The 13773-nt window shown below is 42.6% G+C and overlaps 1 protein-coding gene across 12 annotated transcripts; it reads right to left on the bottom strand.

The window, feature by feature from the left end:
* Positions 1–2357: 2357 nt before the first annotated feature.
* On the bottom strand, positions 2358–8907 carry LOC106586237 (transcription factor Sp3). 12 transcript variants are annotated; one of them, XM_014173292.2, is made up of 7 exons: positions 8735–8895; positions 8301–8398; positions 8024–8110; positions 6289–7483; positions 3638–3824; positions 3113–3309; positions 2358–2875 (listed from the first exon to the last, which is right to left on the bottom strand). In XM_014173292.2, the coding sequence occupies exons 1-7, from the start codon at positions 8739–8741 to the stop codon at positions 2568–2570; spliced, it is 2079 nt and encodes a 692-aa protein (XP_014028767.2). In that variant the 5' UTR covers positions 8742–8895; the 3' UTR covers positions 2358–2567. The 12 variants fall into 12 exon arrangements, with proteins under 12 accessions (XP_014028767.2, XP_014028765.2, XP_045563526.1 ...); XM_014173290.2 differs by having other exon boundaries at positions 2359–2875; positions 6289–7507; XM_045707570.1 differs by having other exon boundaries at positions 2359–2875; positions 8537–8894.
* Positions 8908–13773: the final 4866 nt, after the last annotated feature.

Here is a 13773-nt window from a genome sequence, read left to right on the forward strand (position 1 = left end):
GATGAAGAGAAGAGTGGTATTAAGAGAGTACTGCCTACTGCGATACGACGACACCATTTCACTTCTGTCTTAGAGGGCTGATTGAGCGAGGCGCGGACACAGAACGCATCTCTTTACTGAACTATTTCATAAAGGTAGGGGGGGGGGGGTTGTCATCTAAGGACCCTGACATACAGTTTATAGAGCATAGGTAACACGGTGACAGCATAATTCAACTACGCTTTTGGTCCATCGAATAACACATCTCGACACGACACCCCACAACAGCTCTAGGGGCTACAGGGGAGGATTGCTCTACCGTGCATGACCAAGTCACCCTGAGATTAAAGTCAAATTTGGCAATTCAACCCCTTAGCATGGCTTTTTCATTTTCTCTAAAAATGACTCGACTTTTTAAATTGTGAATCATTTAGAAATCCTGTTTTTACAAAATAAACACATCTGAATATTACACTATACACATTTAAAAAGCCATTTCAAGAGCTTGGAGTTTGAGATACCATAAAACCAGTTTACGATGATATAGCTGTTCACTAAAAATACTTGATTTGCAAGAAATGCATATTACAACATCCGATCAATTGTAGAAGTTCAATAGGAATTATTATACAACATTTTAAATACGCGATCGTTTTCTTTTTGCCACCTGCAATATTATTCAGGATGCAACTGAGCAGGATGTGGGTAAAGCTTGCTGATGGTTTTAGGCAAGCACAAATATGACACAAACATAAATCAGGAAGACAGTACTAATGTTTTGTTTAAAGGATTTTGACACAGACCTAACCATGGCTGTCATTAAAAAACATAAGGGCTTTAGGCTGGCAATAGCCAATCGCTTAATTTCTGTACCATTTTTTTTTTAACACACATTTAACGCAAACCTTTAAACAATTGACAGTAGCTTAAAAACTACGCACCGTTCCCCCTTTTCAAATCCACAATATGATAAAAAAATAAGGCATTTCAGTGTGTATGTATTGGAACCAGAGTTAACGCTTTCCTCGCACTCCACCCCAGTAAAAAGACTGCTTACAGACTTTTTATATATATATATATAGTCAAAAGTTTGGACACACCTACACATTCAAGGGTTTTTCTTTATTTTACTATTTAGTAATATAGTGAAGACATCAAAACTATGAAATAACACATATGGAATCATGTAGTATGCAAAAAAAAGTGTTATAACAAAATATAGATTCTTCAAAGTATCCACCCTTTGCCTTGATGACAGCTTTGCACACTCTTGGCATTCTCTCAACCAGCTTCATGAGGAATGCTTTTCCAACAGTCTTGAAGGAGTTCCCACATATCCTGAGCACTTGTTGGCTGCTTTTCCCTCACTCTGCGATCCAACTCATCCTAAACCATCTCAATTGGGTTGAGGTCGGGTGATTGTGGAGGCCAGGTCATCTGATGCAGCGCTCCATCACTCTCCTTCTTGGTCAAATAGCCCTTACACAGCCTGGAGGTGTGTTGGGTCATTGTCCAGTTGAAAAACAAATGATAGTCCCACTAAGCGCAAACCAGATGGGATGGTATATCGTTGCAGAATGCTGTGGTAGCCATGATGGTTAAGTGTGCCTTCAATTCTAAATAAATCAGTGTCACCAGCAAAGCAACCCCACACCATCACACCTCCTCCATGCTTCACGGTGGGAGCCACACATGTGGAGATCATCTGTTCACCTACTCTGCGTCTCACAAAGACATGGCGGTTGGAAACAAAAATCTCCAATTTGGACTCATCAGACCAAAGGACAGATTTCCACCTGTCTAATGTCCATTGATCGTGTTTCTTGGCCCAAGCAAGTCTCTTCTTCTTATTGGTCTCCTTTAGCAGTGGTTTCTTTGCAGCAAATCGACCACGAAGGCCTGATTCACACAGTCTCCTCTGAACAGTTGATGTTGAGATGCGTCTGTCACTTGAACTCTGTGAAGCATGGTTTTGGCGACTGCACTTTTAAGAAGCTTTCAAAGTTCTTGAAATGTTCCGCATTGACTGACCTTCATGTCTTAAAGTAATGACGAAGTGTCATTTCTCTTTGCTTATTTGAGCTGTTCTTGCCATGATATGGACTTGGTCTTTTATCAAATAGGGCTATCTTCTATATACCACCCCTACCTTGTCACAATACAACTGATTGGCTCAAATGTATTAAGGAAAGAAATTCCACATATAAACTTTTAACAGGGCACACCTGTTAATTGAAATGCATTCCAGGTGACTACCCCATGAAGCTGGTTGAGAGAATGCAAAGCTGTCATCAAGGCAAAGGGTGGCTACTCCAAAGAATCTCAAATATAAAATATAATTTGATTTGTTTAACACTTTTTTGGTTACTACATGATTCCATGTGTTATTTCATAGTTTTGATGTCTTCAATATTATTCTACAATGTAGAAAATAGTAAAAATAAAGAAATACCCTGGAATGAGTAGGTGTATCCAAACCTTTGACTGGTACTAATTATATATATATATTTAATTCATGTATATAAAAAAAACAAGCAGGGAAAATGAGTGATGCAGAACTTCATGAAGAGTTATTTAGCAAGTGCGTGTCACTGTGACTCGGCCATCTCTAGGACTTCTCCGGCTGCTACAGTGACCAGTTGTAGTGGGATTTCAGCATTGGCCAGGATGTCCTGGGAGTTACCGGAGCCCTGCTGGATGTTGGTGAGGATGAGGGTGGTGCCGCCCGCCGTGATGATGCTGTCTGACGAGCCCGCGGACTCCATGGATCCCACCACCGCGTTGCTCACAGAGTTCATGACTCCTTTCTTGTTCTTGTGAGTTTTAATGTGCTTGGCCAGGTGGTCGCTCCGCATGAAGCGCTTGGAACATTCTGGGCAGACAAACTTCTTCTCCCCTGTCAGAGAGAGAAACCAGACAAGTTTTAACAGTAGGACAGACCAAACCATGTCACTTCTACATCGCTACTATGAACTCATTATGTCATCCGTTTCACAGGACTAATGCTATTATACTGAATGATATATTTCCAAAGACAGAAGAAGACACTTTACATTGGTGAAAAGCGCAACCTACAAGGTAGGTTTTCAAAATGTAAAATGTAATGCAAATGTTGAGGTGAGGGAGGGTGCACCTGTATGTGTCCTTCTGTGTCTCTGCAGTTCGTCGCTGCGTGTGAACCTCTTCCCACAGTACATCCAGCTGCAGACGAAGGGCCGCTCCCCAGAGTGCCAGCGCAGGTGCGCTCGCAGGTGCGACGTCTTCCCATACACCTTCCCACAGCCCGGAATGTGACAGATGTGTTGCTTCTTCTTCCCCATGTTGGATCCTCTGAGAGAACACAAACAAACACACTCATATACTGCATATACAGCCTTATAGATGTGTACTTGCTCTGTTTTTTGGGCCTTTGTGGTGGGAGGGGGGGGGGGGGGTGGTACAGTAAGACTGTTAGTAACCAGACAGAGGGCAATGGAGTTAATATAACATGTAGGAAAACATGCGTCTTTCCCATTCAGACCCCAAACCCTTCAGAACTAGTATTCTAAACACCATAAGTAGAGGAAAGATTCTATCTAGCGTTTTCTGACCACTATAAGCTGTTGAGCACTGTAAACGTAGTCGCTATACGCAGGGTACGCAGTATGAGCTCACTCACCTCCCCCCAGCCTCTTTGCAATTGGGGCAGGTGCAGGCCACCCTGCGTAGCCGCTTGCCCCCCTCGCCGAGCTGGTCCTCCTCGTCCTCTAGCCTGACCCGCAGGTGGGAAAGGTCACTGGTGTTCAGAGTGGAGTCACTGCCCAGCTGCCAGTCCTCTGAGTCCGGCTCCTCCTTTATCTGGACGTCTGGAGGGAGACCAATCAATCTACACATCAATATCAACACAACCTTTAACAATTGCATGCTAAATGGACTGCAAAAGCCACACAGTGAAAAGTGCTTCTTCGCTAAATGCTTTTAAAAAGATTTCATGACAGTTTGGCTACGAACAAATTCAAAACCCCTGTTCAAACTTGACAATGTGTGGATGGACAGCTTGACACAAAACCATTTGATGATTTACACACACTTCAAATCTTCAAAGAATTAATCATACGATTGTTTAAATTATATCTCACAGATCTATAAAGGGTGTTGATTATATGGTCAGAGAATTGTTTCAATTGTAACATTTTGGTCATTTAGCAGACGATTTTATCCAGAGCAACTTAGAGGAACAATTAGGGTTAAGTGCTTGCTCAAGGGCACAGACTGATTTTTCAACTATTCGGCTGAAAATATTGTTATTGCTACACACACATTCTGTTGTTAAACGTGTGTTCTTACATTAACAACTCTGCTGTTTTCTTTATAAGAAAATATTTGCAAATCTGACAAGAATACACAGCTAATAATCCTCACCAGAGCAGCGCAAGTCATGCCTGATGTCTCAGGAGGCTTATATCAGGTGGCTCAATAATTAAATATAGTCTACTTCCTGTAGTCTACTTCCTGGGGATGATAATTTTTTTCAGACCCCCATGGTTTCCTACATACAGTGCCTTCAGAAAGTATTCACACCCCTTCACTTTTTACACATTTTGTTGTGTTACAAAGTGGGATTCAAATTGATTTAATTTCATTGTTTTGTATGAAAACTAAAACACTAATATATCTTGATTAGATAAGTATTCAACCCTGAGGCAACACATGTTAGAATCACCTTTGGTCGCGATTGTGAGTTGTGAGTCTTTCTGGGTAAGTCTCTAAGAACTTTCCACACCTGGATTGAGAAAACATCTGCCCATTATTCTTTTAAAAATACTTCCAAGCTCTGTCAAATTGGTTGTTAATCATTGCTAGACAACCAGTTTCAGGTCTTGCCATAGACTTTCAAGACGATTTAAGTCAAAACTGTAACTCGGAAACTCGGGAACATTCACTGTCTTCTTGGTAAGCATCTCCAGTGTAGATTTGGCCTCGTGTTTCAGGTTATTGCCCTGCTGAAAGGTGAATTAAATCTCCCAGTGTCTGGTGGAAAGTAGACTGAACCAGGTTTTCCTCTAGGATTTTGCCTGTGCTTAGCGCCATTCTGTTTCTTTTTTATCCTGAAAAACCCCCCATTAATTAACGCTTACAGTTATACCATAACTTGATGCAGCCCCCCCCCATGCTTGAAAATATGGAGAGTGGTACTCAGTAATGTGTTGCAATGAATTTGCACAAAAACATAACACTTTATAGTCAGGACAAAAAGTGAATAGCTTTGCACATTTTTTGCAGTATTACATTAGTGCATGTTTTAGAATAATTGTATTCTGTACAGGCTTAATTCTTTTCACTTTGGCAATTACGTTAGTATTGTAGAATAACTACAACGTTGTTGATCCATCCTCAGTTTTCTCCTAACCAGCCTTTAAACTCTGTAACTGTTTTAAAGTCCCCATTGGCCTCATGGTGAAATCCCTGAGGAGTGTCCTTCCTCTCCGGCAACTGAGTTAGAAAAGAAACCTGTATCTTTGTAGTGACTGGGTGTATTGATACACCATCCAAAAGTGTAATCAATAACTTCACAATGCTCAAAGGGACATCATTTATTGTTTTACCTATCTACCAATAGGTGCCCTTCTTTGCGAGGCATTGGAAAACCTCCCTGGTCTTTTTGGTTGAATCTGTGATTGAAATTCCCTGCTCGACTGAGGGACCATACAGATAATTTTATGTGTGAGGTACAGAGATGAGGTAGTAAAAATCATGTTAAACACTATTATTGCACACCAGTGGAGGCTGGTGGAAGGAGCTATAGGAGGACAGGCTCATTGTAACGGCTGGAATGGAATAAATGGTGGAACGGTGTCAAATATGAGGTTTCCATATGTTTGATACCATTCCATTTCAGCCATAATAGTAATGAGCCCATCCTCCTATAGCACCTCCCACCAGCCCCCACTGTTGCACACACAGTGAGTCCATGCAACATATTATGTTACTTGTTAAGCATATTTTTACTCCTGAACTTATTTAGGCTTGTCATAACAAAGGGGTTAAATATTTACTGACTCAAGAAATTGTAATTTTAAATTTTTCATTCACTTTAACATTTAAAAAAACATCATTCCACTTTGACATTATTGTGTGGAGTATTGCGTGTAGGACAGTGACAAAAAAACTAAATTTAATCCATTTTAAATTCAGGCTGTAGCACAACAAAATGTGGAAAAAGTCAAGGGGTGTGAAAACTTTCCAATGTGCTGTACAACCACCAGTGTTACTAACTATTATGGTGTGCATGTCTGCTGGATGTGTACATGATGCAGGAGGAGACCATACCTCCAGGGCTGTTGGTGTCCTCTGCCTGCTGGTACTGAATGCCTGCCTGGACCAAAGAGTTGACAGTAACAGTCTGCAGGTTGGGGATCTGTTGCGCTTCTCCCTGGCCCAGAGACAAGGTTTGCAATGGGGCCAGTGTGATCTGCTGGGCTGGGTTGGTGGGCAGCTGGAGGTTCTGGAGGTTCTGGACCCCCTGCACCTGAAAGGTCTGCCACTGGATCTGCCCTGAGGCCGTGACGGTCTGGGCCTGGATGATGAAGGTCCCTGGGTTGATGAGCTGAACGTTCTGCATGGTCTGTCCCCCTGCTGCCTGCACCACCTGACCATCACTGGTCTGGACCGGCACCTGTTGCAGCTGAATGATGGACTGGCCTGAGGACACCTGGATGTTCTGGACCTGGTTCTGCTGAATGTAGCCCTCCTGGAGACCAGAGGGGTCTGTCTGCTCTGGGGCTTGGGTTAGAACACCCGTCTCATCCATGGCCTCAGGCAGCTGGGTGGAGGACGTTGGCACATACATGTCTGCATTAGCATTCGAGTCATTTACAGACAGTGTTTGCGAGAGCTGGTCACCTGTCTTCTCCAAACTCTCAGAGCTGTCTACAGGCTGACTGGTCATGATGAGCTGGCCATCAGAAGTGACCCCTGTTGCTATAGTCTGAGCACCAGAGAGGCCCAGGGAGTCCAAGTCCACACTGCTAATGGGGACAAAGGTGATGTTCCCTGGCAACCCCATAGGCACATTAGTGACAACCTGACCCTGGTTGTTAAAGGTGGAGCTGCCGATAGAAACACCCTGGATCTGCTGGACATGACCAGTCTGTGATATGAGGTTCTGGTTATTAGTAAGGATGTCTCCGGCCCCAGTCACACTTATAGTCTGAGTTCCGTCAGGCAAGATCTGGATCTGCCCTGTGGCATCTTGGCTCAGAGTGGCCCCCTCCTCACTGGAGGTGGAGAAGCTCAGTTGCTGTCCATCAGCTGTCTGAATGTACTGAATGTTAGGCACTGTGTTGGCGGAGGTGTCGCTTCCTGATGTCACAAAGATCGGTTGGCTCTGAAGGTTCTGGAGAGGAAGAACATACTGTCCGTTTGATGTCACGATCCCCTGACTCTGGATGTGGACCACGCCAGGTTCCTCCTTCCGTGTTGTTGTGGGGGTCAAAACCTCCCATCTATCTGGGTTCCCTGTTAACTGGATGGATGTTAGGTCTGTCGTCTGCAGGATAAAACATCTTGTTTTGGTGAATAAAAACTATTAATTTGCATAGAAGGTGCCTCATTAAGATGTAGATTGCAACATTGAGATGAATTATGTAATGTTAGAGATAGCAGTGAAGTAATTACCTACATAAAAAAACAGCAAGCCAATTATTTATTGTATTCAGCCAGTTGGAAAAGCCATAGCATGATTAGTTATGAGTGCATAAAAAAAAAAAATGTTTTTTAAGTTATTACCATTCATGAAGAATATAGGAATAAGAGCTTGGTGCTGCTTGTTCACACGATTTAGCAACATATTTGAAGATTGATTTAGAGGTGTTTAATGACCAGTGTATTGTTTGTCTAGAAGGTGCATGAGAACCCTAACTTTATAATGTGTGATCCAAATATGAGCACACTACATGATGGCATTTGGGCATATCTCTGCCGACACAACACGCGTTCTATTGATAAAAGATAGCTACATTTTGGGGTCGTCTACATTCTAGCAGAGCCAGTGGTGGTGACTTACCACTACAGCGGCAGCACCGTTACCCCCATCTGATGATGCCGACTCGATCTTGCTGCAGGTAGCTGCCAGCAGAGCGAGCGATGACGACTGAGTGTCCTACCCACAATGGGCGGGTTTAAAAGGAAGAAAGTGGGTGGCCGTTAGTCCGGTGCCACACAGGAAGTTCGACTTTTACTACAAATGTTAAAACGTGTGAACTTCACAAAGCACCACGCACTTACTGAAACCCTAACCGAGAAGCATACGAGGGTAATTTCTAAATAGCAACGTTAGCTACCTGATCTCCTGTGCCACAGTCTTGCTGCAGAAACTCGCTTTGACTGCTGTCCACGTCCAAGGCAGCCATTTCCTCTTGTTTCACTGGCTGTTCTGGGGCTAACGTTACAAGGTACAGAATGAAGGAAACGGAGCAGAACAAACCAGAGTTAAGTTAAATCTCCACACGGGAAACGGCAGCAATTTTGTTTCTAGCTATTCCACTAGCTATAACGTAACACTTCAAGCTGGACTGACCTCCATTACAGCTGCGGTGTGGAGTTGATCAAACTGTCTGAAGCCTTAGCTAGCTAGCTACGTATGGTGTAGTTGTGGCTAGCATGCAGGCTAACGTTCACTGTTGGCTAAGCTGTTGGAAAACTATTAGACAGCTAGCTAACATTAGCTTAGCTAAAGGGTGCAAACATACCGATGGTTAGGTTGAACATTACATACCAGTCATTGCGTGAATTATTATTATTTCGCAGAATCTCTGTATTACCACAAGCGAAACATGATTACAGTAATCGAAGGCTGGCTGCAATCGGTGATTCTAGTCAATTGTTTCTATTTTGATTGACGTTGCTGGAAACACAAAGGGTGGGGTCTCCAAGATTGGGTAACGCACAGGAAATCCCGCCGTTCTTCTTAAACCCAATTGGCTACCGTATTTTATTCCCTACATTATCATTCGCCAGTGTACATGTCAGTAATCTTCTGACGAATTCCTTTCCTGTTTATTATTCTCTCAACAAGAAGAATATGGTGACAAAAAAAGAATATGGAGCCAGGAGCTATGCTGTCCATTGATAACCGTTAATGTATACAAGCGTTCTGCAGCCACAGTGGATTTTAAACATACTCTTAATTGATTTCAGTTGCCTCTCAATTTAGGTCATTTATGCCTAGCTAAACTTAAAGCCAACTAGTGTAACTATTAGCCAATTAATCTGTCATTGCGTGGAGATTTTAGTGCAGGTCGACCCTTGGTTTATCAAAATAAGATGTGATGGCTGCATTTGTAGCTAGATACTTCCCTTGTGTTGGCAGCTGAATAAAATAGATTGGCCCAATTTAGATGTCAATTTTCACTAATCATAGTATCGATTGTCAACTGTTCATCACAGTGATTTTGCCAGTCTGCCATGGGTGCATTCGTAAATTCACTTTGGCAATCTACTCCGATTTCAGAGCACTCGTCTGAGTGTGCCAGAGCGCAGAATCGCTGATTAATTTACGAACGCTCAACACCTGTTGAATACTGTAAACACTGTAAATAAATAGTCGTCAGCAGCACAGTTACCAACGCTCTGGATAACAGCTCTGCTAGAGCGAGTAAAATGGTCAGAGTGATGTGTTCTCTCATTTGTGTCTGGAAGTAGCTAGCTAGCCAATATATATATATATATATATTAGCTAGCCAATATTAGCCTGTTAGCTTGGGTGCTTGACTAACGTTGTGAGGTCAGAACGCTCGGATCAACCCTATTCCTCTGCCAGAGTGTTCAGTGTGCGCCCCGAGAGCGAAACGCTCTAAATTTACGAACGGACAATCTGACAACGCTCTGAATTTACGAACTCCCAGATCGCACTCTGGCACAGAGCAGACCCTATGCTCAAAAGCTAGGAACACCAAAAGTAGTCATACATCATTGTACACTGTTATACTCTATGCACATTTAATATTTTTCTTTCTCTAATAAGTAAACTGTTCATTTATATAATGAAGTATGGCTGTGGTATTTTATGTTCATATTGAATGTTGATTTTGGAATTCTCACTGGGGTGAGCTCATGCACTAAAGGTGACCTTTCTTACAGTAAGAATAATACATTCTACCATACTTGTCATCATTTCTAAGGAAATGTCATTTCCACCTTGTTTCTATCATGGAAGTTAGCAAAGAGGTCCTTCAAAAATACTGGTACAATAAATAAACAGCTGCTATCCAGTTCACTGCTAGTGCTTTCCTGGAAAGTGAGTTATAGCATGTATCTAATTTTTTCATTAACTATCTTGTACATATAATGCAATATTGGCAAGATTGCGTTGAAATTGAATATAATTGTGTTGTATTGCCTCTCCTCTGTCTGTGATGCAAGGCCCTCACTTCTTCTCCAGAGCATTATTTGCGGTGTGTCAGTTCCTCACAGAGTGCGACCAGAGTGGGGCCATTTCTCTCAACCTTCAATTGAAACTTGGCCCATTACAAGCAGACTACAAAAGCACTTTTCTGGCACTCAGGAGCACACGCCAGTGAATGGTGGATATTTCCAATCACTCTGCTGTCAATCCAAGTGTCAGGTAAACACAGGCCTACGGAAACAGCCTTTAGAAATTCTTGCAGCTATGTCTGTCTGTCTTACTCCAGTCCAAGGAAAGTTATCAGCAATTTCAACAAAGAAATCCAAGTTAAAAGGGAAAGTCGAATATAGATCCTAATAAGAGCAGACATCTAATCCAATATCCTAGAAGACATGAGAATGCCATGAACAGAGTAACTTTTCATAGCAATTACCCTGTGGGAGATTTGATGCAACAACGAGCAAGCTGTTCAATACAATGGTCTGTATAGCGCTGTACAGTTCCATCAATATTCAGTTTATCTTTCAATATTACAGTATATTTACACCAAATGTATGTTGAATTAAATGGCATCACAGCTTTCACTACTACTGTATTTTAGCACTGCAATTGATTGCGTATTCAGTAACAACAATAGCTTACAGTGGGTTAAAGAGGAAAATGAGATAAGCACAAGGTTAAACGATGCTGGATAAGATTAATCATATTAATTAAAGCAGCCAACCCCTGTGATATCTGTCATTGTCCAGAATTAAGCATTGAGGCAGAGCGTGTTCTTGGTCAGCCAGGATGAAAAGAACAGGATCAAAACTCATATTAACGTATTGACAGTTGTGTCATGAGGGCCAGTCCAAGAGAGAGGTGACCCCATGGGGAGAAACCGTCCTGCTGGAGACACCTTGTGGGACACTGTAAATGGCGCCTCAGAGGGAAAATGTAAAATGGTGCAAGGAGGGAGAATTGTGGGTAGAATACCAAATGGATCTGGATGACAACTTTGGGAAAGGAGTGAATACGGACACAGAAAAATTATCCTGGATTTCTAAGAGTCACTCGGGTTCAGCTGTGGAGCAGGAGGTCCAAAGTGTAGGTACCCACTTATCTCCTGTATTGTAGCAGGTTGGACGTATTCAGTGAAAGTCCCTCCCTGATCGTCATTTACGCCCAATGAAACCCAGTTTACTTTATCAAGGGCAAATAACACAGGCCTGCAATGTACACAACAGCCTCCTCTCAGAACTTGAAAAAGGGATATATTCTGGAATGATGCCCCTTTGGAAAAATAATTATATTTCTTTCCATTTTGAGTATAAAATGTTACTTCATTCTTTCTGGCAAAGAATCATATTCAAATGAATTCCCATCTGTCAGATCAGCCTGTGACCTTTGGGTCTATCAATAAACAAACCGATTTGGTAAATGTAAAGGAATGCTAGATCTGTCAACATCTTGCAGCAAGCCATGGACACTCCCCCACATGATTTCTTAAAATGAGTAAAAAAAATGGCATTGACTTTATTGTAGGTTTGTTCAGCCTGAAGGTGACAGTAATAAATCAACTTTAATTTATGCTCTTCCTGTTGTAACAACTTCTAAATGGAAAGCTACTGTGCACCGGCTTTGACAACAGCATCATCCCGGATAACCTAGACCCACTCCAATTCGCATACCGCCCCAATAGAACCACAGATGACGCCATCTCAATCGCACTCCACATTGCCCTTTCCCACCGTGACAAAAGGAACACCTATATGAGAATGCTGTTCATTGACTACAGCTCAGCATTCAACACCATAGTGCCCACAAAGCTCATCACTAAACTAAGGACCCTGGGACTAAACATCTCCCTCTGCAACTAGATACTGGACTTCCTGATGGGCCGCCCCCAGGTGGTAAGGGTAGTGAGACTAACGTCTGCCACACTGATCCTCAACACTGGGGCCCCTCAGGGGTGCGTGCTTAGTCCCCTCCTGTACTCCCTGTTCACCCACGACTGCCTGGCCAAACACGACTCCAACACCATCATTAAGTTTGCAGATGACACAACAGTGGTAGGCCTGATTACCGACAACGATGAAATAGCCTATAGGGAGGAGGTCAGAGACGTGGCAGTGTGGTGCCAGGACAACAACCTCTCCCTCAATGTGACCAAGACAAAGGAGCTGATTGTGGACTACAGGAAAAGGTGGGACAAACAGGCCCCCATTCACGTCGACGAGGCTGTAGTGGAGCGGGTCGAGAGTTTCAAGTTCCTTGGTGTCCACATCACCAACGAACTATCCTGGTCCAAACACACCAAGACAGTTGTGAAGAGGGCAAGAAAACACATTTTTTCTCCTCATGAAAAGATTTGGCATGGGTCTCCAGATCCTCAAAAAGTTCTACAGCTGCACCATCGAGAGCATCTTGACCGGTTGCATCACCGCCTGGGATGACAACTGCTATGCATCTGACTGTAAGGTGCTACGGTAGTGCATACGGCCCAGTACATCACTGGAGCCAAGCTTCCTGCCATCCAGGACCTATATAGTAGACGGTGTCAGAGGAAAGCCCAAAATATTGTCAAAGACTCCAGTAACCCAAGTCATAGACTGTTCTCTCTGCTACCGCACGGCAAGCAGTATCGGAGCGCCAAGTCTAGGACCAAAAGGCTCCTTAACAGCTTCTACCCCCAAGCCAAAAGAGTGCTGAATCAAATGGCCACCCGGACTATTTACATTTACAGTCTCCATGGAATTTCCAAACACATATCCCTTGTGTGTGCATTGTTTGTACTCAACATGTCAAGGTTATTTATGTGTTTATTTATCATCCCATAAATTCTTTGTAAATTCTCATTCTTTTGGGGTTAAGGCTGAACTATTATGACTATTGTGGCTGCAACCTGGACTCAGGGGTAGATGTAACATAGTAAATACAAATCTGGACACCCAAATTAGTATGATATGTTACGTTTGGTATGGTTTGTATTAATTTGTGGATATCCATCATCCATTTCATATGATATGTTACAAATTACAATTCATAATATGTTATTGCAATTCCAATTAGTTGTTGCTAACGTTAGCTAGGTGGCTAACGTTAGCTAGGCTAGGGGTTAGGGGTTAAATGCCCACATCAGTAGAAATCTACTTTTTTTGAGCTGAAAGACGATGGCCAGAGCCTACCCATGATGTTGCACTACGATTTAAGTCAATAAGTCATTGTTTTAATCAAAGTAGAATATATTTGGGCTTCAATGCCAAATCCGAACTGCCCACTTCGTGCAAATCCATGTGAATGCCATATCTTTCCCTATGATATGACATACAAATAGTTTTCAGCCTACATTTAGTTTCAGGTCTGGGATTTATTTGAATGTTACCACCCACCAGCATGGCGTTGTTTATTAATCAGAAACAGCTGCAAAG

Source organism: Salmo salar, chromosome ssa25 (assembly GCF_905237065.1).
Source record: "Salmo salar chromosome ssa25, Ssal_v3.1, whole genome shotgun sequence".
NCBI classification, from domain to species: Eukaryota; Metazoa; Chordata; class Actinopteri; order Salmoniformes; family Salmonidae; genus Salmo; species Salmo salar.

Excerpts from the sequence above, each read along its gene's own strand:
- LOC106586237 (XM_014173289.2), bottom strand. Across the intron at positions 7,508-8,023 it reads ACGGTGCTGCCGCTGTAGTG|ACGACAGACCTAACATCCAT; the intron begins GTAAGTCACCAC and ends TTTATCCTGCAG. Across the intron at positions 2,876-3,112 it reads ACACAGAAGGACACATACAG|GGGAGAAGAAGTTTGTCTGC; the intron begins GTGCACCCTCCC and ends TCTCTCTGACAG.